Source organism: Phyllobates terribilis, unplaced genomic scaffold (genome assembly GCF_046119375.1).
Source record: "Phyllobates terribilis strain yellow unplaced genomic scaffold, ASM4611937v1 Scaffold_4__5_contigs__length_816908805, whole genome shotgun sequence".
NCBI classification, from domain to species: Eukaryota; Metazoa; Chordata; class Amphibia; order Anura; family Dendrobatidae; genus Phyllobates; species Phyllobates terribilis.
The window spans coordinates 75,111,505-75,137,261 of record NW_027362764.1 but is presented as its reverse complement, the minus strand read 5'-3'; the positions used below and the strand labels follow the sequence as shown (position 1 = coordinate 75,137,261).

Genomic DNA, 25,757 nt, shown 5'->3' with positions numbered 1-25,757 from the left:
GGCTCCCATTGTTTGCTTCTTACATAGCACCAACATACTCAGCAGCGCCGCACTGAATTATCATCCCCAACATGTTTCAGTTGTGCACTATGGCCAATTAATCTATCAGTATGGTTAGAGTGGGAGCAAAGGAGAGTACCTGGAAGAACCCTGCAAAAACCCGGGAAGAGCATACAAACAAGGCTGGCACTGTCCCTGGCCCGATTGATACCCAGAGGCCCTGGGTAATAGGGCTAACCTCGGAGCTACTCTGCGGCTTCATACACTGATATTATGACGTTTCAATCAAAGGAGAAATCAATAGATTTCTGCACCAAATACATGACGTGTGAATTTATCCTAAAGTTATGCTCACGCATTGTATATTTGCTGCGGATTTCGTTGGTCAGGTTTATCTGAAGCAACCCCATCCAGATGAACAAAAACAATTTTCAGATGCCAAAATTTCAATGTGCAATTGGGAATTCACACTGCTTACTTGGTGCAGATTTTATGTGTGGATTTCCAAACTAAAATCAGAGCATCTAAAATCCGTGACTATTTTGTGCATTTTTTCATGTTTTTATGTGCAGTTTTTTTTTTTTTTTGCTAAAACGCACCAAAAAAAAAAAAAAACACAACAAAACAATACCATGCCAGAGGTATAACCTGCAGATTTAGTATCCCCATTGAAATGTTCAGTTTACTCAGTAGGATGTGCAGCCAAAAACAGGAGTGGATAAATCAGAGGAAAAGTATAATAGAAACGCGTCACCACTTCTGTATTTATCACCCACTCCTGGTTTTGGCTTACAAATACTGATGTAAAATACTGACCAAATACTGAACGTGTGAATGCGGCCTTACACTGCTGGTCGATTTCTGCTGCAGATTATTTTCACAGCATGTGATTAAGTCTACGTTCCCACTATGAGCTTTTGGTGAGTTTTTGATGTTGCAGATTTTCTGCACCAATTAAGTAATATAGGTTACTTGCGGGTTTTTTTAATTATGCAGATAAATCACAGAAAGCTCATTGTGGGAACATTCAAAAACAACTAGATTTGAAAACAGACTCCGCTGCAGGAATGTCTCTTTTTTGGAGGAGTTTTTCCTTTTCTTGAAGTGTTTATTGAAGATTTTTGATTGGACAATACTTAGTTTTGTAGCGATTGCCATCAGAATCTGTTTAAAAAAAAAGTGACAAGCAATATTTTTTTCCAACAAGAGCTTTACAAAACCTAAAAAAAAGTGTTAAGGAACGCCTCAAATGAACAGCAAAGAGGATTAAAGGGGTTCCACAGGATTATTTTATTTTCTTTACTATGGGCCTAAAAACTAACAGGCAGGTAGACGCTAACAGAGGTAACTACCTGCCTGTTCTACCCAGCGCTGGCTCAGAGCAGTCACAAACCGCTCCTGCCGGTGATTTAGCTGTTCCACGTCAACAGGGCAGCTCTTCTTCTTCCGGGCTGCTCTGTCAAAGGGCGTGACTGCCGACATCACTCTGATTGACAATTGGCTTCCCGCACTTAGGCAGTGGGGAGCCATGCTGTCAATGAGCTTGACGTCAGCAGTCGCTGCCAGGAGCAGTCTGTGGCCAATCTGTGCCAGCAGAGATCGGCGCAATAGGCAGGTAGTTGGCAACTACTTACCTGTTAGTTCTAAGGCCCATAGTAAAGAAAATGAAATCCTCCTGGATAAACCCTTTAACATTGAAATTAATAGGAAGAGATTTGTAGCTTTTCTTTAGGCAACTTGTGACTTTTTTTTTGTTTTGTTTTTTTGTAACGAATCTGCTCCAAAAAAATCTTTAATAACTCAGTGTGCACATAGCCTAAAATCTCTTAAAATCTGCTCCATGTTGCTGCTAGGTGGCCTCTCTCTAAAACCATATATTTATAAAACAATGAATTGTGTAAACTCTATGGAAGGAATTACAGGATCTAATGGACGGTGTGCTCTTATACATATAGCTATATATATATATTTAGAGTATTACTATTTCCTATGTAAGCGAACTCTACTGCTCCAGTATTGTGTAAAATTAAAAAAAAGAAAGTCATGCTGTCAAAACATTGACATTAAGAAGCAGCGTATAAGAAGCCGCTCTGATGTGAGACTATCCAAATCCATTATTCTGAATTACTCTGAATGTAATCCATCGGTGAATGTCACGTACCATTGTTAGCTGACTTGGCAATGGCCTTGGCGGCATTTCTCTGCACGTCAGGCAAAGGAGATGTCTCTGCAAAGGTCAGTATCTTCTTCAGTCCTCCCGACTGCTGGAGAAGTTGAACGGTCTCTCCATCCTCAAGGCAATTTGCAATGATCAAAAGCGCCTCCACGTGTAGGTCATTAAGCTCCTGATAACAGAGACTGAGCTCGTAAGTAGTCAGACCGCTTCACCCATATGCACGAAGGTCCGTAACTAAACCTATAACTAAACTATATCTAGGACCTACTATAAATATTCTCATATATGTAATCTCTACGATAAGTATTCGAGGCCGAGCACAGGAATTCACCCCATATAGATAATTTTAATGCATCGGTGAAATCCCAAATCATAAAGAGGTATTCCCTTCTCAAACATATATGGCATGTCATATATGTTTAATAAGGCCACAGCCCCACTATCAGTATTTGGTCAGTATTCGGTCAGTATTTTTTCTCAGGAGTGGGAGCCAAAACCAGTAGTGGGTGATAAATGGTGGTTTTGGATCCCACTTATGAGAAAAAATACAGACCGAATACTGACCAAATACTGATAGTGGGGCCTAAATGTGAGACTCACGAAAAGAGAGGTCCCCCATCTAGTAGGCGCCGCCAGTGGACAGCATTTATTATATTCTTCATTAACTTCTATGGGAGTTATGAAAGTAGGCAAGCGAGCTCGGCTATTGTTGGAACCCCTGTAGAAGTAAAATGGGCGAGAGAGTTGCACTCACAGCCTCCTCTCTGTTTACAGCAGCCCTGAGACAATGGTCAGGGGATGCCTGTTCTCAGAGGTGGGATTCACATGTTTTATACATTTATGACATTTTTTTGCAGATATGCAATAAATATCTGCTTTTCCGGTGGCCATGGCCATCTTCCTGAAGCCGTGATCTAAAGGAAAATGGCCGCCCGAGCCGGCGCATGCGCAGACTGGGAGCTCGGCAGCCATTTCCCTGAGGCCCACGGTTTCAGGAAGATGGCTGTGGCCACCGGAAAAGCAGTGCACGCTGCTCTGCCTCACCGCCGACAGCCAGACACCGGCCCCGCAGCATCTCAACTCTTCTGCTGCCGCCGCCGGGTTCCTGAGGGAGGGAACGGAGGGCCCTGCTTCCTGCGATCCCACCCCACCACCACCGCAACTCCCGCTGCTGGAGCACTGCCTTCTCGCACCCAGGGTCCACAGCATTCCTCCACTTCCGCTGGCTTCCTTTTCTGAGGGACCCTGCCTCCTGTGACCCCCACTCCACTGTCCCCCAGATAAGATACCTATTCAGACTATAAGACGAACCCCCATCTTATAAAAAAAAATTTTTTTCCTATTTTCCACTACAAAATTTTGGGTGCGTCTTATGGTCTGGTGAGTCTTATAGTCTGAAAAATACAATAATTAAAAGGTTTTTCTGGTTTCAGAAAACCCCTGTTTCCAGGCCTTTATTCGCCCTCCACAGGCCCAAAGCCGAGTCTCCACCACTCCTGTTATTGTCTGCAGTGCTGATGTCATGTATATAGTGCTGCAACCAATCAGTTTGTTCAGCGGGTCTGTACAAGTAGACAGCACGAGCTGCTCAGAGCAGCTGAGCTCATTGATTGGCTGCAGCTTTGTGGACAGGACATCAGCCCTGCTGACAATAACAGACACCAGGAGCAGCGGCAGAGACAAAAATATTTGTTAAAGAATGGGGAGAAAAAAGTTAAATGTATTTTAGTGGTCCTGTGTGTTAATAAAAAAGAAACATTTATTTTCTTTCTTTTTCCACCGATATCGGCAAAAAAAAAAAGAATATAACACTGAAATGAAAATGAAGCCTCATGTATGATGAAAAAAAGACACAAGAATTACTTGACTATCCGAAAGAGAACAAATTTTACAGCATGTATCAGACAGAAGCTGCGGCATTTCAGAGAAAAACATAATCTATTAGCCGCCGGGGACCGAGTTGCGCTGTAGACTAGTCGGACAGGCGGGTACCTGGTGGCTTCTCCCCACCTCATGTCCTGGATTGACATGGGTTGGGCAGCATGTATCAGCTGTCAGGTTCCCTTTAAACCCCATGTACGAAAAATCCCGAAATCTGCCTGGTTAGGAACTGGTGTAAATGACTCAGTCTTGAACTGGTTAAAGACGTATTCCTATGTGAGGCATGATGGAAGTGGGATAGAGGAAAAGATCAAATGTTTCTCCTTGTGGAGACTGACAAGCCAAGCCTGGCATGTCAGAGTAAGGAGACTTATAAGCCATGCATGCTCCTCTGGGAAATTAAATATGCAACTTGTCACTTCAGAGAGGAAGAGGACTAGAACTCTAGCGCCACCTACTAGAAGCAGAGATCCTAAAAGTCAATATCGACTCTTTAACGAGTCGTGCAATACGACTTAGAATAAAAGCCAAGTCAGAATCTCAATTTGCAGACACAGTGTTTCGGGATGTTGCCCCTCATCAGTGCAAAGTATGAGATTTCATTTTGCTAGGTGAGAGGCTTAAGACTGGTATTTAAAGGGTAATGTTTCTCTTTGTGAAGAGTGACAAGCCAGTCCTGGCATGTCAGAGTGAGGAGACTTATAAGCCATGCATGCTTCTCTGGGAAATTAAATATGCAAATTGTCTCTTCAGAGAGTAGGAGGACTAGAACTCTAGAGCCACCTATTACAGGAGTTACAAAAAAGGAGACAAGCAAGCAGTCCATTGTAGTGTGCTGGCTGGACGCTGCAGATCTGAGCTGTACACAAGCTTACCTTTACTTCCAGGATTTTTAGAAGAGGGTCCAAAGCTTGGTTTTCCTTTAGGGCTAGTCTGCAATCTGCTTCACTGCTGATGCTCCCAAGAGCCTTCAGAGACAGCTGCTGAATAACTGGATAGTCAGACTTAAGTAATTCCAGCAATGGTGGGATAGCGTTCTGCTCACAAACTGCACTGCGACTTTGGAAGTCCTGCATGGAAATACCAGTGTCATTTATATATTTAGTATTTTATAAGTAAGGCCCAGAAAGAAAAACAATGCACCAGAAGTGAGCGCTGCCGATGACGTTACGACCCCTCTCACCTGTAGAGACGAATGCACGATTGTCAGGTATTGCGTACTAGTCCTATTCTAATCTGCAGAACACGAATACAATAACCCTTTCCCTTGCACCAAATTTTTGCTTTTGTGCATTTATTTTTTCCTCCCCTTTTTCCAAGAACCATAACTTTAATTTTTTTTCAATGACATAGCCGTATGAGGGCTTTTTTTTTTTTTTATTGGGACGATTTGTAGTCGTGAATGACACTGTTAATTTTAGCATATAATGTACTGAAAAACGGAAAAAAACAAGTGAAGTGAAATGGTGAAAGAAAAGTAATTCCACCATTGTTGGGGTTCCAAATTGATCACCCTCTACATACATGGATATGTCCAATAGGTCATATGAATAGGAGTTACCCCATTACCTGTGCCAGCAGATATATGCATTCTACACAATTCTTCTGCACGTCGGGGTCCGGGCTGCTTAACAATCGGATGAGATGTTCCAGCCCATTGAGTTCAAATATCCTTGCCTTATTCGTGTATTCATTAGCCATGTATGAAAGACACAGACTGGCAAATTCATGGACCACCACTTCCTCTGCAAGAGAACAAAACATAAAGATAATTGTGTTTTCTATGAAATTATCATTTACAGTATATGGAATATTATATAGAAAATCATCTTAAAAATAAAGACATTTTATGCTCTGAAAGGATACGTGCTGACAGTGGTCTTAATTGCCATAGGGGGGTCATTATGCATGGATACCCCCATTATACCAATAATTAGCACGATCTATGCCAGATGGCTGGAGATGAGACTAGTATGTGGGGAAACATGGCGTCTGTTATATACTCTGCAGCCAGCAGTCACAGAGCTGACTGTACCCCTGACAAAGCGGCACGCAAAACACACTTTGAGGTACAGGGCAGTGTGGTCTTTACACATGATGGCACATGGTGGGTATAGGTCTTAGGTTGTACTTTGTTTGGTATGGGTGCTATTGTGGGGGTCTCCCAACTTTCTAACTTTTACATGAATGGTTATTTTCACATTGGTACTCTACGTATTCAGGGATTGGTTGTATTATTACCTATTGCATTTTTACCCTGTTCCTTGTCTCTGAAATGTGATGATTATATCCATATGCCCTTATTATTGTGTTATAGTTTGAGTTCTAGTGTATTTTGTTGTCATTTATTTTCCTGACCACACTGCCCATTTTCCTTTTAGGTGGTTTTATGTTTTTTTTTAAATAGTTTTTCTTTGTGTTTTTTTGTAAAATAAATTGGTTATTAATAAAGCTTGGATATATTTTGAAAATATCATTTTTTTGTATCTGATTTATGTATTCTGGCAGGAGTTATAGAATTAGTCACAGAACTACCAGTTTACAAGAGATGGCAGGAGCACAAATGGCCCCAAGAGGGCAGCTAGTTTGGAAAGTAAGAGCATTACTACCTACATAAAATGTTATTAATGTTCTGCAGTCAATAGCTTTTGACCGGAGAACCTTATAAAGCTATGCCTCCTACCATGATTATGTGTAACTCTGTCTCTAGATGCTTGTATTCTGGCATCAGAATATCCAGAAGAGTTGATATCTGAGGATGAACCTTCAAATGCTGAAGGAAAATGCCCCCTCATTGATGTCTAAATTAAATGTTAGAAGACAGTGTAAGATGTAGCTTTAAAGCATTATCCCCCAAATAACAAGTCATCTTTATACATTTTTTAAGGGTTAACTGTCTGATCACTGGAGGTCTGACCGCTGCGACCCCCATCGATTCAGAGACTGGGGCTCTCTGGAACCTCCAAAAACGAATGTTTAACCTCAGCTGCGTTCAATGTCTATGGGTCTGCCAGAGATTCCAGCGCTTGGCTATTTCTGACAGTCCCATGCACACCTCTGTTCTATTTAAGAGGGGGCCGCAAAGAGGATCCCTGATGGGAGGTGTGCGTCACAGAGATGGGTGGTCTCTGTGATGTAACCCGGAGTGTTTCTCTAATGCACGCATGCACTAAGAGAATAGTTTGGTGCACCTGGGACCGGGTTATGGGTAGCTTAGAGAGATGGGTGGGTCTAGCTATCCACATACCTCACCTATGGGTGTGGTTAACATTCTATATAATGGAGGCTGTTGTTTGGCACATGGTCTGTGTTTGGAGGAGGAAGGCCTCCTGTGTGTTATCTCCAGACTGAGCTGTGTGCTGGATGCTTACCAACCTGTGTGACCACAGGTCCAGTTTGCCAGAGACTTTGCTTAAAGGACTGTTTTCTTTAGCTTTTGCCTGCACTGAAGGCTGTATGTTTGCATTTGCTTTTTGACCTGTTCATGACGCCAATAAACCGCTATGGACATTTAAAGGAACAGGCCTCCTGTTTGCCTCTCATTGCACCTGAGTGAGTAAAACTCATACACTACCTATAGGATAACTTGACATTATAGAAATAACCATTACATTTATGAAGTATAAGACCATTTTCTTTTTTTAAAGGTTGGGGTTTTGACCGATCTATAATCTTTACCATGTAAAGGGCCCCGGTTGCCTCGTTTATCAATATGAGTCCAGGGATTGGGTTGCAATTCAATACTGGAGTGAGACAAGTGAATCATAGTAAAACCGATAGTTCACCGACCTTGAAGACTACACACGCAAGGTGTCCTCTCCCCATTTCAAGCCAATGCAATGTATTTGGATTATTTAAGGGACGATATATGTATGGCGCTATCTCACTTGGCACTATGTCTATGGTGCAATAAGTGTACACCATTTTAGGGAGCACTATGCGTGTAATTATTTTTGGGATCATTCTTGCAATAATTTGGGGAGGGACTGTGTATGTGTCACTAATTTCAGGAGCACTGTGTTTTGTTAGGGAATTTATTGTATGGAACTACCATATTTTTGGGAAATCATCTATATGTTACTGGGGCATATGGCGGCATTATTTATCTATTTAAAACATGATTAAAAAAAGAAATGTTGGGGAATATATGAAGACTGACGTTTTATATGCCAGTTTTACTTTGAAGTTTGCCGCAGTAAGATTCAACCAATCTATTAAAAGGTGCACATTTTTGGTAGATTTGGAGCATCTCTGGCCGTCCATGAGCTTGGATATAATTCAGATATGGGCTGGCTTAGATTTGTGCCACTATTTCATTGTGAACTATCGAAGGCCAACCACTTTGATAACCCATATCAATTTTTAGAAAAGTGAAGACCGCTTCGGAAAATTGTAAGAAGTTGCAAAGTTTTGTGCATATGAGGCCTGAGACAAAATTTTCCACAATAATTCTGGTGCGAAAGGCAAATTTGGTGCATATTACTTCAGCGGATCCTTCATCAAGACTGTCTGGCAAAGTGTTAGTCTTGATGAATCAGGCTTAGGCCCTAAAGAGTCAAATTAAAACAAATTAAATAAAATTTAGATTTTTGCTCCATGCTCAACAAAAACAGATAAGACTAATTGGAGGGGATGTGGGTAACAACTGTTAGGTTAAGTGCACACAGTGCGTTTTTGGTGCGTTTTTTCAGCGAGGAGATTGGCCAAAAAACGCATTGCATACCTTATCCCATGACTTCCTATGACATTTTTGCAAGTTCTGTGCAGACGATCAGGAATTTTCCTGACCAGATTTCATGTGCGGAAAAAAAGCAGCATGTCCACTCTTTGTGCGTTTCCGCATGCGTTTTTGCCTATACAATACATTGGAAAAAACCCATGGCAAATCCGCAGGCAAAAACACATGTAAATGCTGCGGATTTTCCACAGAGTTTTACCTGTCAAGAGGTGCAGAAACGCTGCAGAAATTTCTGCAAGTAATTCCTGAACGTGCGCAGATAGCCTTAGACAGATTTATAAGTCATAAAGCCAGAAAATATTGCACATTTCGGTGTAAACCTAAGCCAGCTTATAAATGTAGATTTAATTTCAACTTTAAGAAAGTCTAAAAATGTGCAACGTTTATTAACGATTTTTTTTTTTCTAGACAGGCATAGAAAACACAATTTTTTATAGATCCGCCACAACTATAGTAGATTGACAAAAAATGTTTTATAAAGATTGCAGAATGGGAAGGACAGATAATTGGGAAATGAGACATCTGCATTGTTCCTAAGACTGAGTCTATTTTAACAAGCCATTTACATTTTGATATTTGGTCTTTGTACCCACAATAACAATGAAGAAGAAGGGTGTACATGTGATTTTGATGTACGTACACATCATGTAGGAAATGCCGTCCTATCTTGGAGCTGCTTTTAAGTGGTTTATTCAACAAAGCACTAAGACCTATACTGTAAAACCAGTTTTCCGTAATCCTCATAAGCAGCTATTAGTTACGGTGAAAACTTAGGAGCAGATGGTTGGGTTTGTCAAGAGAGCATTTTTGCAGTTTCTACCTTCTGGTGCAAGCCGAACAATTAGCGAAGGCATCATATCCAACTTCTGCATCAACCTCCTAACATCACCTGGAAGAAATCCAAAAGACAAAAGTTAAATGGCGGGAACTGGTTTTATGATTGTAACTTCTACAAGACTAATTGCGGAGTTATATATTATATAACGAGACAAATCCATTTTTGGAACAATGAAAATTGTCGACTCACTGAATGAATCCATTACAACCATTTAAAATACGTTTTAGGTGATTATGTTTCATTTGTTTACTGAACGTAGGACAGATCTAGAGGATTGCAGATGTATTTCCTGCACCAATTAATGAAATGAATACCCCTTAAAAAGAGGGAAAAAGTTGACTGTTTAGTGATATCAATATGTGGAAAATAGCTTTCTAGAGGTATCTTACCTATTACTTCCCTAAGAGTATGTGAACACAATGTCTTTTACACTTGGGCGAACCCACTGAGTTTTGCAAGAGGAAGATGTGTTTATCATTTTATAAAAATTTTAAATAGAATTGCATATGTTCATTCTTTTCAGCGCTTTCTGAGAGCTTCTTCAGGTGGAATAAGATGCGTGCACATATCCTAAAAGCTTCCTACCATCTGGATCTTCGCAAGGAGAATCAGAACTTTCCTAGAGACAGCTAGATATCAACCTAAGACACCAAAGGCCTATCTCATTTTAGCTTTTTTTGCCTGTTTTCTATCTAGTTTTTGGTATTTTTTATTTGTGCCTAATTTTTCTTTGCGCCTTTTTTAGGCTGTTTTATATGTGCTTGCCTTATGTATTCGCTACTGTCAGCAGAGTTTGGGGTTTCCACATGTTTTCGGCTAATTCATAAACTGTGACTATTTAAAAAGTTGTCTTAGTCTATGTCAAAGACAATACGGGTATGGTGACATTTATAAGGCATCGTGTGCACAGTCTTATAGAAACACTCCTCCCATCAACATTTTTATCCTCTTAATATATTGCAATAATTATAGTGTTTCGCACTGTGTACTTACAATTGCTCATTTTGCCTTTCTACCCAGATAATTCTTCTCTTTTCCATTAGGTCTATGACATCACGTGATTAAAAATTGACTGGTTGAATCCTTCTAAGCTCTATGTAGAAACAGGAGGTCAATTTTCCCTGTACGAATCATAAGTCACTGCAAAAGTACCTGGCAGGGGGAAGAGGGAGCAACTGGGACAGGAGTTGAAGAGAGGAAGAGTAAATGAAGGGAAAAGAGACTTCCTGTTTTTACATAGAGCAGAGAAAAGAGATGGATTAACTGGGTAGAAAGGCAAAATGAGCAATTGCACTTCCTGTTTCTACATACAACAGAGAAATGAGAAAAATTAGCCAGGTAGAAAGGCAAAATGAGAAATTTTAAGTACACAGAGTGCTGTATAATATGATGACTACAATATATTAAAAAGGATAGAAACTTTGATGGGAGAAGTGCTTCTTTAATTAAGGAAATGCAATAAGAAAACCAAACGACTATTAATCTGAGTAAACATACTATTTTTTTTACATTTTTTCTTGCACAATTTTGCAAAAAAACACATAAAAAAATGCCATGGTCTTCCAAACCTTATTTATTTTTGTATATTCCTGTAATTAATATAACTTACTGTGCGCTGCCATGATTCCACAGACCATTGTGGCGTTTCTGCGCACAATTTTATCTTCATGAGAGATGAGTTTAGAAAGTGATTCCATCGCTCCAAGTCCAAGAAGGGTTATTTTATTTTCATCTCCTTGAGGAACATAAATGAATAATTTAGTGCTGTCCAGTGATGGCTGCAGCTCGTTAAGCAATCAATAGCCGCTAACAGTAACGAGCGCGGTGCCTGACTAGACTGGAAGAACTATAAGATACAGAACTCCTCATCACACATAACTATACAGTCAGGCCGCATCGCCCATACATACGAAATACCTCTCTAAGACCATCCACATCGAACTAGCGGTGGATACCGCGATCTAGCACGCTCTATACCTACTCATTCAACCTCTGCTATCCAGCTACCGCACTATCTGGGGATTGTATTCCCACATACCTTTGGTCACAGCTTCATGTACACCGATGAAGGTCTCTTATGACCGAAAAGTCTGTTATTTTGTACGTTTTTCATTAAAAAAAAATCTAAAAAAATTCTTTTGAGTCATACGAGTGCCAAGTTTATATATTACCATCCATTTATCTGGACCTAATTTCCTGCAACAGATTTACCATGCCATATTATATTATGCAAATTGACTATCTTTTTAATGCAGTTATTGATGATCATCTCAATGAAGGTTTACTATATTGTATTCACAAATTGTTTCCTGTTATACAGATTTGTCCTTCTAACCTTTCCCCGAATTTCCATAAGAACACCAATTTCTCACAATCCAAAATTAACACATTATCACACGTTTGCTATACCCTCAACAGAATGAAAATCAAAGACACATATAGCATAAACAACTCCCAACGGAGTATTGTAAAGACACATATAGCATAAACAACTCCCAACGGAGTATTGTAAAGACAGATATAGCATAAACAACTCCCAACGGAGTATTGTAAAGACACATATAGCATAAACAACTCCCAACGGAGTATTGTAAAGACACATATAGCATAAACAACTCCCAACGGAGTATTGTAAAGACACATATAGCATAAACAACTCCCAACGGAGTATTGTAAAGACACATATAGCATAAACAACTCCCAACAGAGTATTGTAAAGACACATATAGCATAAACAACTCCCAACGGAGTACTGTAAAGACACATATAGCATAAACAACTCCCAACAGAGTATTGTAAACGGACTATTGTAAAGACACATATAGCATAAACAACTCCCAACAGAGTATTGTAAAGACACATATCGTATAAACAACTCCCAATGGAGTATTGTAAAGACACATATAGCATAAACAACTTCCAACGGAGTATTGTAAAGGCACATATAGCTTCATCAACTTTCAAAAGAGTATTGTAAAGTCACATAAACCATAAGAAACTCCCCACAGAGTCTGGCGGTGGTGCACAGCAGAAAAAAGTTATGCAAATTCATTTAGTGGTGCATCCATCTTAAAGAATTTTGGCGCATGTTACTCCAGCGCTCCCTTCATCAAGAGAGGCGTATGGGGCCTATATTACCAGGTATACTTTATATCATGTATTTGTATATGACTTTTTATTACACTTTCTAGTTACAACGTACACCACAAACCTTTTCGTGCAAATTTATATATAGCATCACAGGATTTGGCAAGAATTTCTTCTTCCGGAGACTGAAGCATTAAGACTGCCGTTTCAGCCTTTTTACTTTCGATTGCTAATGGATCAAACTGCAAATATAAAAGGGAAAAATATTTGTGAACTGAACGTACAAATGACAAAATATACAGGAAAACTCAAATACAGGAGGCGATCAGGCATTGAAAACCAATTATGTTTTGCCTTCTAGACCTGATGCGCAGAGATCCAGAGATTTAGTATGTCAACCGTTATTTAAAAAAAAAAAAAAAACAGAGTTGCTCAGGAGCCGTATATGTAAAACAGTAACAAATATTTATCAAGATTATTTGCTTCCCTTTTATTATTAACACATATGAGCTGAATTAGAAAAAACTTACCACATCTTTTGGTGGAGGCTCAAGTTCCTTCTTTACTTTTTTCCCCATTCTAAAAATAATAAAACACAGAATAAACTTACAATACAGAACATTTCCGGATAAGGCTACATTTTAGTATCTGTAGTGTCATTGCCCAGTGAAAGTAATTATTTTTACTGTATTTTTCTTTAAAGCGAAACTGTCACCAAGTTTTTAGCATATGAGATACGGCCAGCACCTTTCAGCCCTGATATACAGCGTTCTATAATGCTGTGTATAAGCCCCCGATCCGACCTGCAAGACAAGAAAAAGCCGTTTTATTATACTCACCAGTGGAGGGGTCCGGTCTCAGGGGCGTCACCCATCTTTGTCTGGCGCCTCCCTTCTTCTTGCGATGTCAGACGAGGGCAGAGTAAAGTACTGCAGTGCGCATGCCCCAGGGCTCTTTGACCTATTCCGGCACATGCGCACTGCAGTACTTTACACTGCCCTTGTCTCACCTGCCGGGCGGTCCGGTCCGAGGGGCGTCACCCGTCTTGGTCTGGCGCCTCCCTTCTTCTTGCGATGTCAGACGAGGGCAGAGTAAAGTACTGCAGTGCGCATGCCCCAGGGCTCTTTGACCTATTCCGGCACATGTGCACTGCAGTACTTTACTCTGCCCTTGTCTCACCTGCCGGGCGGTCCGGTCCGAGGGGCGTCACCCGTCTTAGTCTGGCACCTCCCTTCTTTTTGCGATGTCAGACGAGGACAGAGTAAAGTACTGCAGTGTGCATGCCCCAGGTCTCTTTGACCTATTCCGGCACCTGCACGCAGTACTTTGCTCTGACCTCGACAGGGCAGAGAAGTACGCCTGCGCATGAGCACTACGCCGGGGAGACTGTGTGGATGACGTACGGGACACGACATCCAAACGAAGCAAGAAGGAGGGAGGTACCAGAATAAGACGAGAGACGCCCTTTGGACAGGACCGCCTCGCAGGTGAGAATAATAAAAAGTATTTTTCTTGTCTTGCAGGCGGAATGAGCTTATATACAGCATTATAGAATGTCAAAAGATTAGATATAGTATACACTGCACAGTATCATGAACAGGTCCCATTGAAAGACATAAAGTGCATGCTGTGCCTTAGATAACTACCAAGATAGATAATTACCTATAGACCTTATACAACCAGAGCCTGTACTTAGGAGGAGAGGCAAAGATGGGGGGCGCAGAAGCACCTCAAAGTGCGTTTCAACGCAGAGGGCTTTGTCAGGAGAGTCGTTAATATCTTAAGCCCGGAAAAACCCTTCCATCTCTAACATAAGCAAAAGGCGTCATTCAGGTTTTTTTATGCTTAATGCTCATTATCTTAAAATAATGATTAATCCTTTAGAATGATTGCGCTGCGTATATAAATGGTTGTACTTGCAAACAGGCAATTCTATGTGTGATAATTAGGTACCAGACCATAATTTAGGATAGATATTGTGATGGCAGTCACCAACATATTACACGGATGAATGAAACAATGTAGTGTCCAATATAATGATTTCACTTGCAACAATGTTCATCTTTGCAAGACAATGTAAACTCAGTTTCTCTCTATGAAGTTTGCATTATCTATATTGCAAAATACATAGGAAGTAGTAACATAGATAGATACATAGATAGATAGCTAGATAGATAGATAGATAGATAGATAGATAGATAGATAGTGACAGTCATTTTGTAAGAACCTATAATATTGACAATCGTCTCTTTCACTTTCATTGTATTAAATTTTACATCTCTTGTTTTTAGCACCTGAAAATGACTTGCAAGTTTATATCAAGGGAATTGTTCTCACTGTTAATTTGCACTTTTACTTACATCCCCCCATGAATTATGCACGCCAGTGTCAAAAATAACATAAAACTAGATTCAAAGAGAAACAGCATTTAATTACCCTTCATTAATTCTCTATAATTGTTTCTTTCATTTTAGTTACATTTATATGAAGTTTTCATTTTCAGATTAATATTTATGTTCCTATTTGCAGTAATGGGAACAGCTTGTGGTGTACGATTGATAGTTGGAATCATTTCCTCATTCAGAAAAGTTATATGAAAATGAGGAAACGTTTTCTATCCTTACAGCTGATGCCGGATTTTCTAGACAAATAGCTGTAATATTCCAATTTGATTATTCCTTCCCTTCTTCCAAGAGCCAAATCTTTTTTATATTTCCATCAACATCGTCTTATGAGGACTTTTCTTTTGAGGGACAAGTTGTATTTTTGAATAAGATTGTCCTCTTTACCATATAATGTACTGAATAAAGCCGGATTGGGGGTGAAAAAAAAATATTCTGACAAAATTTCGAGGGTTTATTTTTATGGCATTTATTATGCAGTAAAAATGACCTGATAACTTGATTCTTCAAGTCAGTACAATTACGCTGATGCCAAATTTATACTGTTCTTTTCATATATTTTATCGCTTTTAAACAATACTGAACTTTGTAAAAAAATGTCGCCATTGTCTAATACCTGGTTTTAATTTTCTGTCGATAAATCTATGATTTATATTTTTGTGACACCAGCTGTAGTTTTCTAATGATGGCATTTGCAGGTACAGAAGACTTTCTCATTGTTTTATAATCCTAATTGAGGCGAAGTGGATGAAAAACCTCAATTCAGTTTTTTTTTTCATGTTGTTTATCAAATGGATAAAATAATTCTATATTTTCAATGATTAATCTTTTAGGAACACGGTGATACCAAATATATTTAATTTTATTTATTTTTTTTTACTTTTTTTCAAAGGGGGGTGATCTAAACTTTAAAGGTAGACCATAGAATGATGCACAATTTTTTTGTGCAAAAAAAAAAAAAAAGGGTGAATGTTACATCTTCGAATCAGATCCTGATGAAATTCTCTCCCTACTAGGCACTGTGAGAAAACTTTTCCAAAAGCAGAAAAATAAAAAAAAGGAGCCATTCCTGGTGCGGGTTCTGCTTGCAAAACTCAAAAATCTCTGTGTGAACATAGACAGCACAGCTTTTTATTACACTCTATGTAACTGCAGTCTTGTGAATCCTCACATCACGCGCAGTAAGGATTCTCTGATACCGGCGGCGAGACTGCAAATATGCGATATGCATACTCCTGGCCACATTCCAACTAGACGTACACTGCCTCACAAGTGAATACACGACTAGTCGGAATGTGGCCACAAGTATGTGTATCGCATACTTGCAGTCACATGACTGCTCGGTCTCACCGCCGGCACCAGAGAGTCTTCACAACGTACAATGCAGGCGATGTGAGAGTTTACAAGTCTGCAGTCACATAGAATGACTGAAGAGTTTCGTGAATAGCCTCGACAATCCCTTTAAGTAAATAGCAAGCATACAATAAATAATTCGCAAAATATGTTTGAGCTTAAAAAGAAAAAAAATAAATAAAACTAACAATCAGCAGGCACTGTAGCCTTGCAGTACTGGGTTCAAAATCCCACCAAGGACAACATCTGTAAGGAGTTTGTATGTTCTCCTCGTGTTTGTGTGGGTTTCCTCTGGGTTCTCCGATTTCCTCCCACACTTTAAAGACATACTACAAGTAATAGGGAGACAGCGATGATGATGTCTGGAAAGTGTTGTGGTAATTAATGGCGCTATATAAAAGTTAAATAAATAAATCCGACCCCCCGGCAGGAATTTTGTATGACTTTTTAGATTGGGGACTTTCCACAAAACCCCCACGGCAAACCTGGCAATCAAAAGGCGAGATCTCGCAGTTTTGACTGAACAAGCATTAAAACACAAGTTACCGATTAATAAAGGTGCCCCAAAATTATCAGGAGGTGAGCGCCTCTTAAAAAATTTGGGGCTCCTTACTCCGACAGGCTTTTTCTTCAAGACTTTCTTAATAAATGAACCCCAATTCTATTTGACATACACATAATTCATATGCGGTTGTTCACCTAATATGGACGCACAGACCTACCAATAAGGGTTTCGATGACAGTATAACTGATAGCCTGCTGACTTTTTGTTGATTGTCCACTTTAGGCCACGGCCCCACTATCAGTATTTGGTCAGTATTCGGTCAGTATTTTTTCTCAGGAGTGGGAGTGAAAACCAGGAGTGGGTGATAAATGCAGAATTGGTGACTTGTTTCTATTATACCTTTTCTCTCATGTTCCTTACCTGGTTTTGGCTCCCACTCCTGAGAAAAAATACTGACCGAATACTGATAGTGGGGCCATGGCCTTAACCTCATAATCACAGTCTCATTGTTGAATATACTGAGCCAACATGACCAAAAATTGTCAGATTTATGAATCCTTCAGGCAGATGGTTTAGGAGCCTTATATCTGGTCAGAATTATACTGCTGGGGTAAATCATTCCCACCTGTTCCCATTAACAAGCAGAATGACCTCTCTGTCACTGAAATCTAGGTGACAGCTGGGTTTTACCAGATTTAGGTGTCACAGGTGTAACGTACACTTAGGAGTCAATGCAGAGATTTATTTTGGCACAGTCTCCTAATAACCTGTGCCTCCTACTCCAATACTTCAAGATAGTGAGCAGTCACAAATCACAACCTTATTGTATCTCACCTCTTAGTGATTATACTGTTTTATCCTAAAGGCTCATGTATGGCATTGCTGTGTGCACAAGGACTGTATGGAGGCACGCCATACAGATATGTAGCACCCTGAGGATTCGGCTGCTACAGGGGTATTGCACCTCAACCCAGAGGTGTGATATTCCACTCCCGGGTAAGGATGGAGTGTGGAACTGAGCTCAGAAAGCTGCATGCACTACACACATCCCATTTCCGAGGAACAGACCAACGGTACTCCCACTTAGAAATGTGCAGGTACGACCGAGTCTGTTCCTGGCTGGAGTGGGAGGGGGGTGGTACATCCCAGTAGTGTAGGGGCAGATAGGGGGAGCAGCCTGGGTAAAGTTAGGAGCTCATTGGGTGCTGGTCACCTGAGCTCACACATAGAGGGAGTATTTAAGGTGGGCACCATCTAAGATCAGGGTCAGTCTGTCAGAGTGTAACCTGAAGAGAGCAGAGGAGAAGAGCAGCTCCAAGGCCCAGAGAGAGAGAGGAGAGAAAGAAAGACCCAGAGGGGGAGACAGAAGGAACTCTGAGAACCCAAGTACAACCCAAGGGTGAAGAGTTGGCAACAGGGTACCGGATCCCAAACTGGTGGGGGCTAAAGTATACCTCAGCCAGAGACCGGAGGCCGTGGGCAGGATCTGCCACGGCCACCCACCACATCCACCCTGAAGGCAAACCACGTGTAGGGTCAGGGAACCCAAGGCCAAGGGTCTCCCAACAGAAGGCCCGAGGGAGCTGGACCTAGGTGGATCCCTGGTGGGGACGGCCAGAAGAAAGGACAAGAAGGAGGGCTCAGGGACACGCTCCGGACTTGCTTGGGGGTTGGCTGAATCCAGGACCTGGTGGACGCAGCACGACTCGGGTGGTCACTCAAGGCCGGAGTGACCGGAATATCTGCAGTAAGTAAACACCCTGAACTGCACAACCCGACTCTGTCTTTAATTAACATCTACGCTGCACCACCACAACCCCCATCCTCTGCACCTGACCCCCTGAGGCCATACCCCTCCCGTTGGGGGTTATACTATCTAAAGCTGCACCAACACCATCAGCCTCAGCGGACCCTGCTGCAGCGGCGGCCGTAGTGACCGCAATCCAACGGGTGGCGTAGTCGACATAACGAACTTTATAACATCTGTAGGACTGCCACATACTCTGAGCTTGACACCCTGGGCACGGACCGGGTCACAGCCACTCGGAGACTACAACCCCCATCTGATCCGGCTCCGGGTATTCCCCTAAAGAATATGGCCCAGGGGGCGCGTCAACTTTGGCGTAGTCGGCAGGATTACGTGCCCGCAACACCCGGGTACTGCGTGCCTGAAGAAAAGAACAAGTTTACCTCAAAAAGAAGTCTCCTGCCGGTTCCGGAGGGTCCCCGCCATCGGACTCCATCACAGGTCGATTCCCGCCGGTTGTCCGCCATTAACAGCTTTTTCCCGCCATCTGCAGAGTTTCCCGCCACTGGGAGACGATTCCCGCCATTTCCAAAGGTTTCCCGCCTTGTCAGAGCGGACGCCATTATGGGCGTGCCAGAGGATGGCAAGAGGCCGCCTCCCATCGTGGGCCAGGACCGAAAATGGCGCCAAAAGTGGAAACCGCCCCCACCAACAGAGACTGTGATGCTAGAGGTGTCTGTCAGCGTGAAAGAACTGCCCCTGGAGCTGACAATCACCAAGTGGCCCCGGGACCACCCTCGAAGTGGGAGGACTGAGAAGAAGAGAGCAAAGATGGGTGTCGCCTGGAGCAGTCTGGAGAGAGCGCACCCGGAGACAAGAAGCCTAGAGCTGAGTCCAGAAGAAGCTTACCCGGAGATGGAAGGAGAGCAGAGCAGCACCGGCCCGCTGGCCAGGAGCCTGCTGGAGACAACGAGAGGAGAGCAGAGCAGCACCGACCCGTTGGTCAGGAGCCTGCTAGAAGCAACGACCCCACTAGGCTTAGTGGAGGTCCTGGCACAGCTCCCCCGAGATCGGGAGTGTGCACAGACCGCGCTGGAGGGCCTCGCACGGAGGATGGCCCGGGTGCAGCGAGAGACGTTGGCGGAGTGGAGCCGTGAGATGGCCCAGCAGACAAGAACTCGTCAGCGGAGTACGCCACCCGAGACGAGGAGACAGACCGCCTCAGAGGATGGCGCAGGAGGACTGAAGGCCAGAGACGGCGCCGAGAAGGGAGCCGAACGAAAGGAGGCAGGTAAAGGGGACGTCTCTACCCCAAACCGGGAAACCGCGTACCTGCCCCAGCTCCCCGTCGCAGAGCCCGAAGTACCCCCTGCCGTGCCCGTAACCGCAACGTCACCGCCACAGACTAGGCCTCAACCGGAAGCCGCAGCCGCGACCCCTGTGACGTCACACGCCTCGACCCCGAGCGTGACCAAGCAGGAAGTACTACCAGCCTGGTCGCAGGGCCTAGTACCCCCGGGCGCCGCAATACCAACAGCGCTCCCTACCTCCGCGGAGCCACCGGCCTGGTCGCAGGGCCAAGTAGCCCAGGGCGCCGCCGTCCTTACGGTGCCCTTCACTTTCCAGGTGCCCCAGGCCTGGCCGCAAGGCCTGGGCAACCCGGGCGCCACCACCACCGCGCCCATAAAACCAAGAGTGCCGCATCTGGGAGAAGATCTGTTCGCCCAACATACGTGCCCGGATGGGCAGCCCTTTATATGGCCACCGGAGTTTCACCATCCCCGACTCCGGAAAGAGAGACCCCTAGACGAGCCCCTGATTCCGGTTCCAAAGCCCGTAAAAAGGACCTCGCCCCCGCTAGAGGAGGCACAGTTTGAGTGGGACCCCACCGGAGAAGACCTCATGGGGTTCACTCAGGAGACCCGGGCAGCTGCAGCGGAGCGTGCAGAGTGCTGCCGGCAGCAACTCGAGGTCTTCGAGAGGGAGCGGAGAGAGAGGCGGGTCCGGGAACAACAAGCCCAAATAAAGAGCGCGGAGCAGAAGAGCCGGGCCAGGAGGAGTCCCCGTGCAGCTCATGGTCCCCCTTCCACCGGGACTGTGATCAAGTTTAATATGCAGCACGGGTGGGGCTTCATCCGAGATCATCGCACCCCAGGCGACGTCTTCGTGACCAGGAGAGACGTTGAGTCCCACCTACCGGAGGGACACAGAGGTCGTGACCTGTATATAGGGGACGAGGTCACCTTCACCCGGCACAAGTGTGCCAAAGGACCCTACGCCCTCCATGTGCATCGCCTGACGGAGGAGGAGCTGCGGTGTGAGGAGGAGCAAGAGGACCCGGACGGGTCTGAAGCTAAAGTTAATCACAAAGAAAGAGCAGGAGGACGTCGTCGTTGAGTACAGCAGAGTAGAAGCTGTATATAGTTGCCCGTCGGGGCACAGTGAACCGTTGCTGCTATTATAGTCCCCGTTGGGACCAGAGAATTGAACTGTTACCCGTATTTCCCTTAATCCCTCTGACCGAGGACTGAGAGCGGTCATCCCTTTCCTAAATACCTGGCCGAGGACTGAGAGCGGCCATATCCCCTTGTATATAGTTGCGCTTCCTAAAGCGCCCCCTACCGGTTTTATAGGAAGACCATTTTTCTAGAGAAACTGTTGCACTTTTCCCGGGCACACGTTGCACAGTGTCCGGAGGAGGAGCTAGAAGACGAGAATGTTATTTATGAAAGAAAAAAAAAGTTTTATTGCTGATATATATGTTTTATATGTTTTTATTATGTTGTTTATGCAAAAATTGTATGTTTTGGTGTTTTTATATCTTACAGCCCGAGGACGTGCTGTGATTTACCAGGGGGGAATGTAGCACCCTGAGGATTCGGCTGCTACAGGGGTATTGCACCTCAACCCAGAGGTGTGATATTCCACTCCCGGGTAAGGATGGAGTGTGGAACTGAGCTCAGAAAGCTGCATGCACTACACACATCCCATTTCCGAGGAACAGACCAACGGTACTCCCACTTAGAAATGTGCAGGTACGACCGAGTCTGTTCCTGGCTGGAGTGGGAGGGGGGTGGTACATCCCAGTAGTGTAGGGGCAGATAGGGGGAGCAGCCTGGGTAAAGTTAGGAGCTCATTGGGTGCTGGTCACCTGAGCTCACACATAGAGGGAGTATTTAAGGTGGGCACCATCTAAGATCAGGGTCAGTCTGTCAGAGTGTAACCTGAAGAGAGCAGAGGAGAAGAGCAGCTCCAAGGCCCAGAGAGAGAGAGGAGAGAAAGAAAGACCCAGAGGGGGAGACAGAAGGAACTCTGAGAACCCAAGTACAACCCAAGGGTGAAGAGTTGGCAACAGGGTACCGGATCCCAAACTGGTGGGGGCTAAAGCATACCTCAGCCAGAGACCGGAGGCCGTGGGCAGGATCTGCCACGGCCACCCACCACATCCACCCTGAAGGCAAACCACGTGTAGGGTCAGGGAACCCAAGGCCAAGGGTCTCCCAACAGAAGGCCCGAGGGAGCTGGACCTAGGTGGATCCCTGGTGGGGACGGCCAGAAGAAAGGACAAGAAGGAGGGCTCAGGGACACGCTCCGGACTTGCTTGGGGGTTGGCTGAATCCAGGACCTGGTGGACGCAGCACGGCTCGGGTGGTCACTCAAGGCCGGAGTGACCGGAATATCTGCAGTAAGTAAACACCCTGAACTGCACAACCCGACTCTGTCTTTAATTAACATCTACGCTGCACCACCACAACCCCCATCCTCTGCACCTGACCCCCTGAGGCCATACCCCTCCCGTTGGGGGTTATACTATCTAAAGCTGCACCAACACCATCAGCCTCAGCGGACCCTGCTGCAGCGGCGGCCGTAGTGACCGCAATCCAACGGGTGGCGTAGTCGACATAACGAACTTTATAACATCTGTAGGACTGCCACATACTCTGATCTTGACACCCTGGGCACGGACCGGGTCACAGCCACTCGGAGACTACAACCCCCATCTGATCCGGCTCCGGGTATTCCCCTAAAGAATATGGCCCAGGGGGCGCGTCAGATACACCCCCCTGACTAATCGCCCAAGCAGAAGACAATATGTATCAATGGGAGGTCCTCATACAAAACTGGTGGTAGTTCCTATGTAGGGACCCCTCCATTGTTCTTCTGCTCAGTCCTGACATCCCTGTCAGTCAGGCTCCTTCTTGCAACATCCAATGCATAAAAGACTAGGAGCCGGCGCTGGGAATGAGATTGGGCAGTGGCATTGTACTTACTCCCTGCAAAGAACCAATGCCTGCTTCTTAACAAAACTGAAAAAATGAAGGATTCCACTGCTTTTCTAGCTTAACTGACTTGTCATTTGCCATGAATATGTACATTTTTTTGTCTAGTGTAAGTGCCGCTGTTTTCCTGAATCCAGGGTTGTTTTTCTTTTGTCCCTGCACATCTCCAATCCTGAGATATGGCCCCTCTTCCCTGCTGCGGCTTGGATCTCAGTGTTTTGGCTGCAGCGGTGACATCACATCGACAGCATGCATCAACGCTGCAGCCAATCACTGAGCTCAGCAGTGCTGCCTGCTCTGTTTATTATTTTAGAGCATTTTGGATCCACTTTCCTTAAGGTGAAAAAAAAAACTTTTGATGATTTCCATGTGAATGTGTTCGGGAATCCATGAGCCCCTCTGCTGATGTGATACCATGCAAGCTGGAGCCTTCTAAAGACCCCTTGTCACCGCCATCTTTGTTACACTATTAAACTCAGCCACAGATTGAGCTTTAGGGCTCGTACAGATGACCGTATTTGTGATCTGACAAAACATCGGATCACACTCAGACCAATGTTATTCTATGGGGCCGTGTACATGTCCGATTTTTTAATGTTTAGCATAACTTGACCGATTTAATCACACTGATCAGAGTTTGATTACAGTGTGATCCCATTTTCTCGTATGAGAAGAAGATTGATAAAAAAAAATTCTCCTTCACCTCCATTCTGTCAGTTCATGAAAAGCGGACTGCACTCAGATGTAATCCGAGTGCGGTCCTATTTTTTTCCATGGTCTCATTGACTTGCATGGCCGAGTGTGATCCAAATATCGGATGCAAATTGGGCATGCTGCAATCTATTCTTCGGACCGGCTCTGCCCGAGGGAATAAATGGACATGTGCACGGCCTCACAGACTGACATTGGTCCGGTTGCTATCTGATGTTTTGTTGGATCGCAATCGGACAGATAATATGGTCGTCTGCATGAGTCCTTATAGGAGATCATTATATTTTTACTGTATCCTGCAATAATAGGGTATAGTAGTATATAGAATAAGCAATCAAACATTTGCAGTTTCACTAGGAAGACTTAAAAAAAACAAGTTTTGTGTATTAAAAAAAATACTTTTAAAATATTAAAACAATAAATAAATAAGTTTGAATCCTTCCCTTTTCCCCAACTGAAAATAATAAAAAAAATGAAAGAATACATATGGTTCTGCTGTGTCTGTACACATCCAGTTTATGAAAATATTAAGGTAATTAACCCGTGCATAAAAAAATCCAAACCCCAACATTGCTGTTTTGCAGCCACCTGTCCTCTCCAAAAAATACAATCAAAATTGATGAAAACATCGTTAGTAGCCCAAAGTGATACCAAGGAAAGCTACAACCCAGGATGCAAAGAAAAAACCCTCACATGGCTATCAATGTGAAAAAAAATCTATTTTTTTTTTTTTTTTTACAAACTTCTGAATTTTTTTTAAATCATGGGAATATAGAAAAACCTGATAGAAGTTTGGTAGCGGCGTAATCGTATTGGGCCGGAGAATCAAGTCGCCTGGTTATTTTTACCGCATCATGAATGGCGCAAAAATAAAGCCAAACAACAATGGAGGAATAGTTTTGGGGGGGTTTTACGATGTCACCCAACATGGAATCACTTTTTCCGGTTCACTAAATGGTACAAAACAAAAACAAAAGCAAGGTACGGCTGCGGGGACGGAAAAATAAACATGTTGTGGATCTTGGGAGAAGGGGAGGAAAAAAAAGAGAAGCACAGAAATGACACATTTACAGACAGCAGAAGTTGTGCAAACACAGGGTTTAAAAAAAAAGTTCCCAAAAGTTTGCAAATAATCAAAAACGTTGTCATGACAACGCACGGGGACGTTATACATAGTGGATACAGACAGTGGATGCATTTACAGCAATCTACACGCAGGTTTACATAGACACCACACATCCTGCATTCCAGGATCAGCCATTCCACTTTATAAAGGGGATTGCAATCATTATAGGCGACATTCCTGCCTCCCGTGCCACGTCCGGTCCCTCCCGGTGTTACCTGCCGTGTGCGCTGCGCGGTGGCCGCTCTCAGTTATGTATTCGGTTGCTAGGAGACGCCAGGGGCACGCGCATGCACACAGCACAAGAAAGCGCGCACAGCGAAGACGCCTGTCACAGCGGCTCTCTGTCGCCCCCTAGGTGGTGCTGCACACTGCTCGCACCGTATAGAGGCAGTGCAGGCATCAGTGTCACGTGATACAGTGCTATTACTATACCATAATAATGCCTCACCACGTGAATAAAACATTTTGCCATGGAATAAAAAAACTCCTTTTAATACATGATAGTCCAAAACAAAATTATATTCTTATATATATTATATATAATATGACATAATATCTAAGATATATATATATATAAATATATAATATATGGATATATATAATTATAATATAGTATTATTATCTATATAGTTATATTTATAATTATATATGTGTATATATACTGTATATATCCTCCATCCTAGTATATATGTCCCTTATCCTTGTCCCATCCTGGTATATATGTCCCCCTATCCTGGTATATATGTCCCTTATTCTTGTTCCATCCTAGTATATATATCCACCTTCCTGGTAAATGTATCCCCCATCCTGGTATATATGTCCCTTATCCTGGGCCTCTTCGTGGTATATACGTCATATTCCCCATCCTGGTATATATGTCCCTTATCCTGGGCCTCTTCGTGGTATATACGTC

The 25,757-nt window shown here is 43.4% G+C and overlaps 1 protein-coding gene across 2 annotated transcripts in view; it reads right to left on the bottom strand.

Annotated features, from left to right (window-relative positions):
- The window catches only part of ARMC3 (armadillo repeat containing 3), an 83,806-nt gene extending 58,656 nt beyond the window's left edge, over positions 1-25,150 (bottom strand). For both annotated transcript variants that reach the window (XM_073676502.1, XM_073676503.1), the window contains exons 1-8: positions 25,060-25,150; positions 13,251-13,299; positions 12,845-12,962; positions 11,243-11,368; positions 9,616-9,684; positions 5,627-5,802; positions 4,933-5,127; positions 2,162-2,345 (exon numbers count right to left, since the gene is read on the bottom strand). In XM_073676502.1, the coding sequence (XP_073532603.1) occupies positions 2,162-2,345; positions 4,933-5,127; positions 5,627-5,802; positions 9,616-9,684; positions 11,243-11,368; positions 12,845-12,962; positions 13,251-13,298 (916 nt within the window). In that variant the 5' untranslated portion in view covers position 13,299; positions 25,060-25,150. The remainder of the gene's footprint in view (positions 1-2,161; positions 2,346-4,932; positions 5,128-5,626; positions 5,803-9,615; positions 9,685-11,242; positions 11,369-12,844; positions 12,963-13,250; positions 13,300-25,059) is intronic.
- Positions 25,151-25,757: the final 607 nt, after the last annotated feature.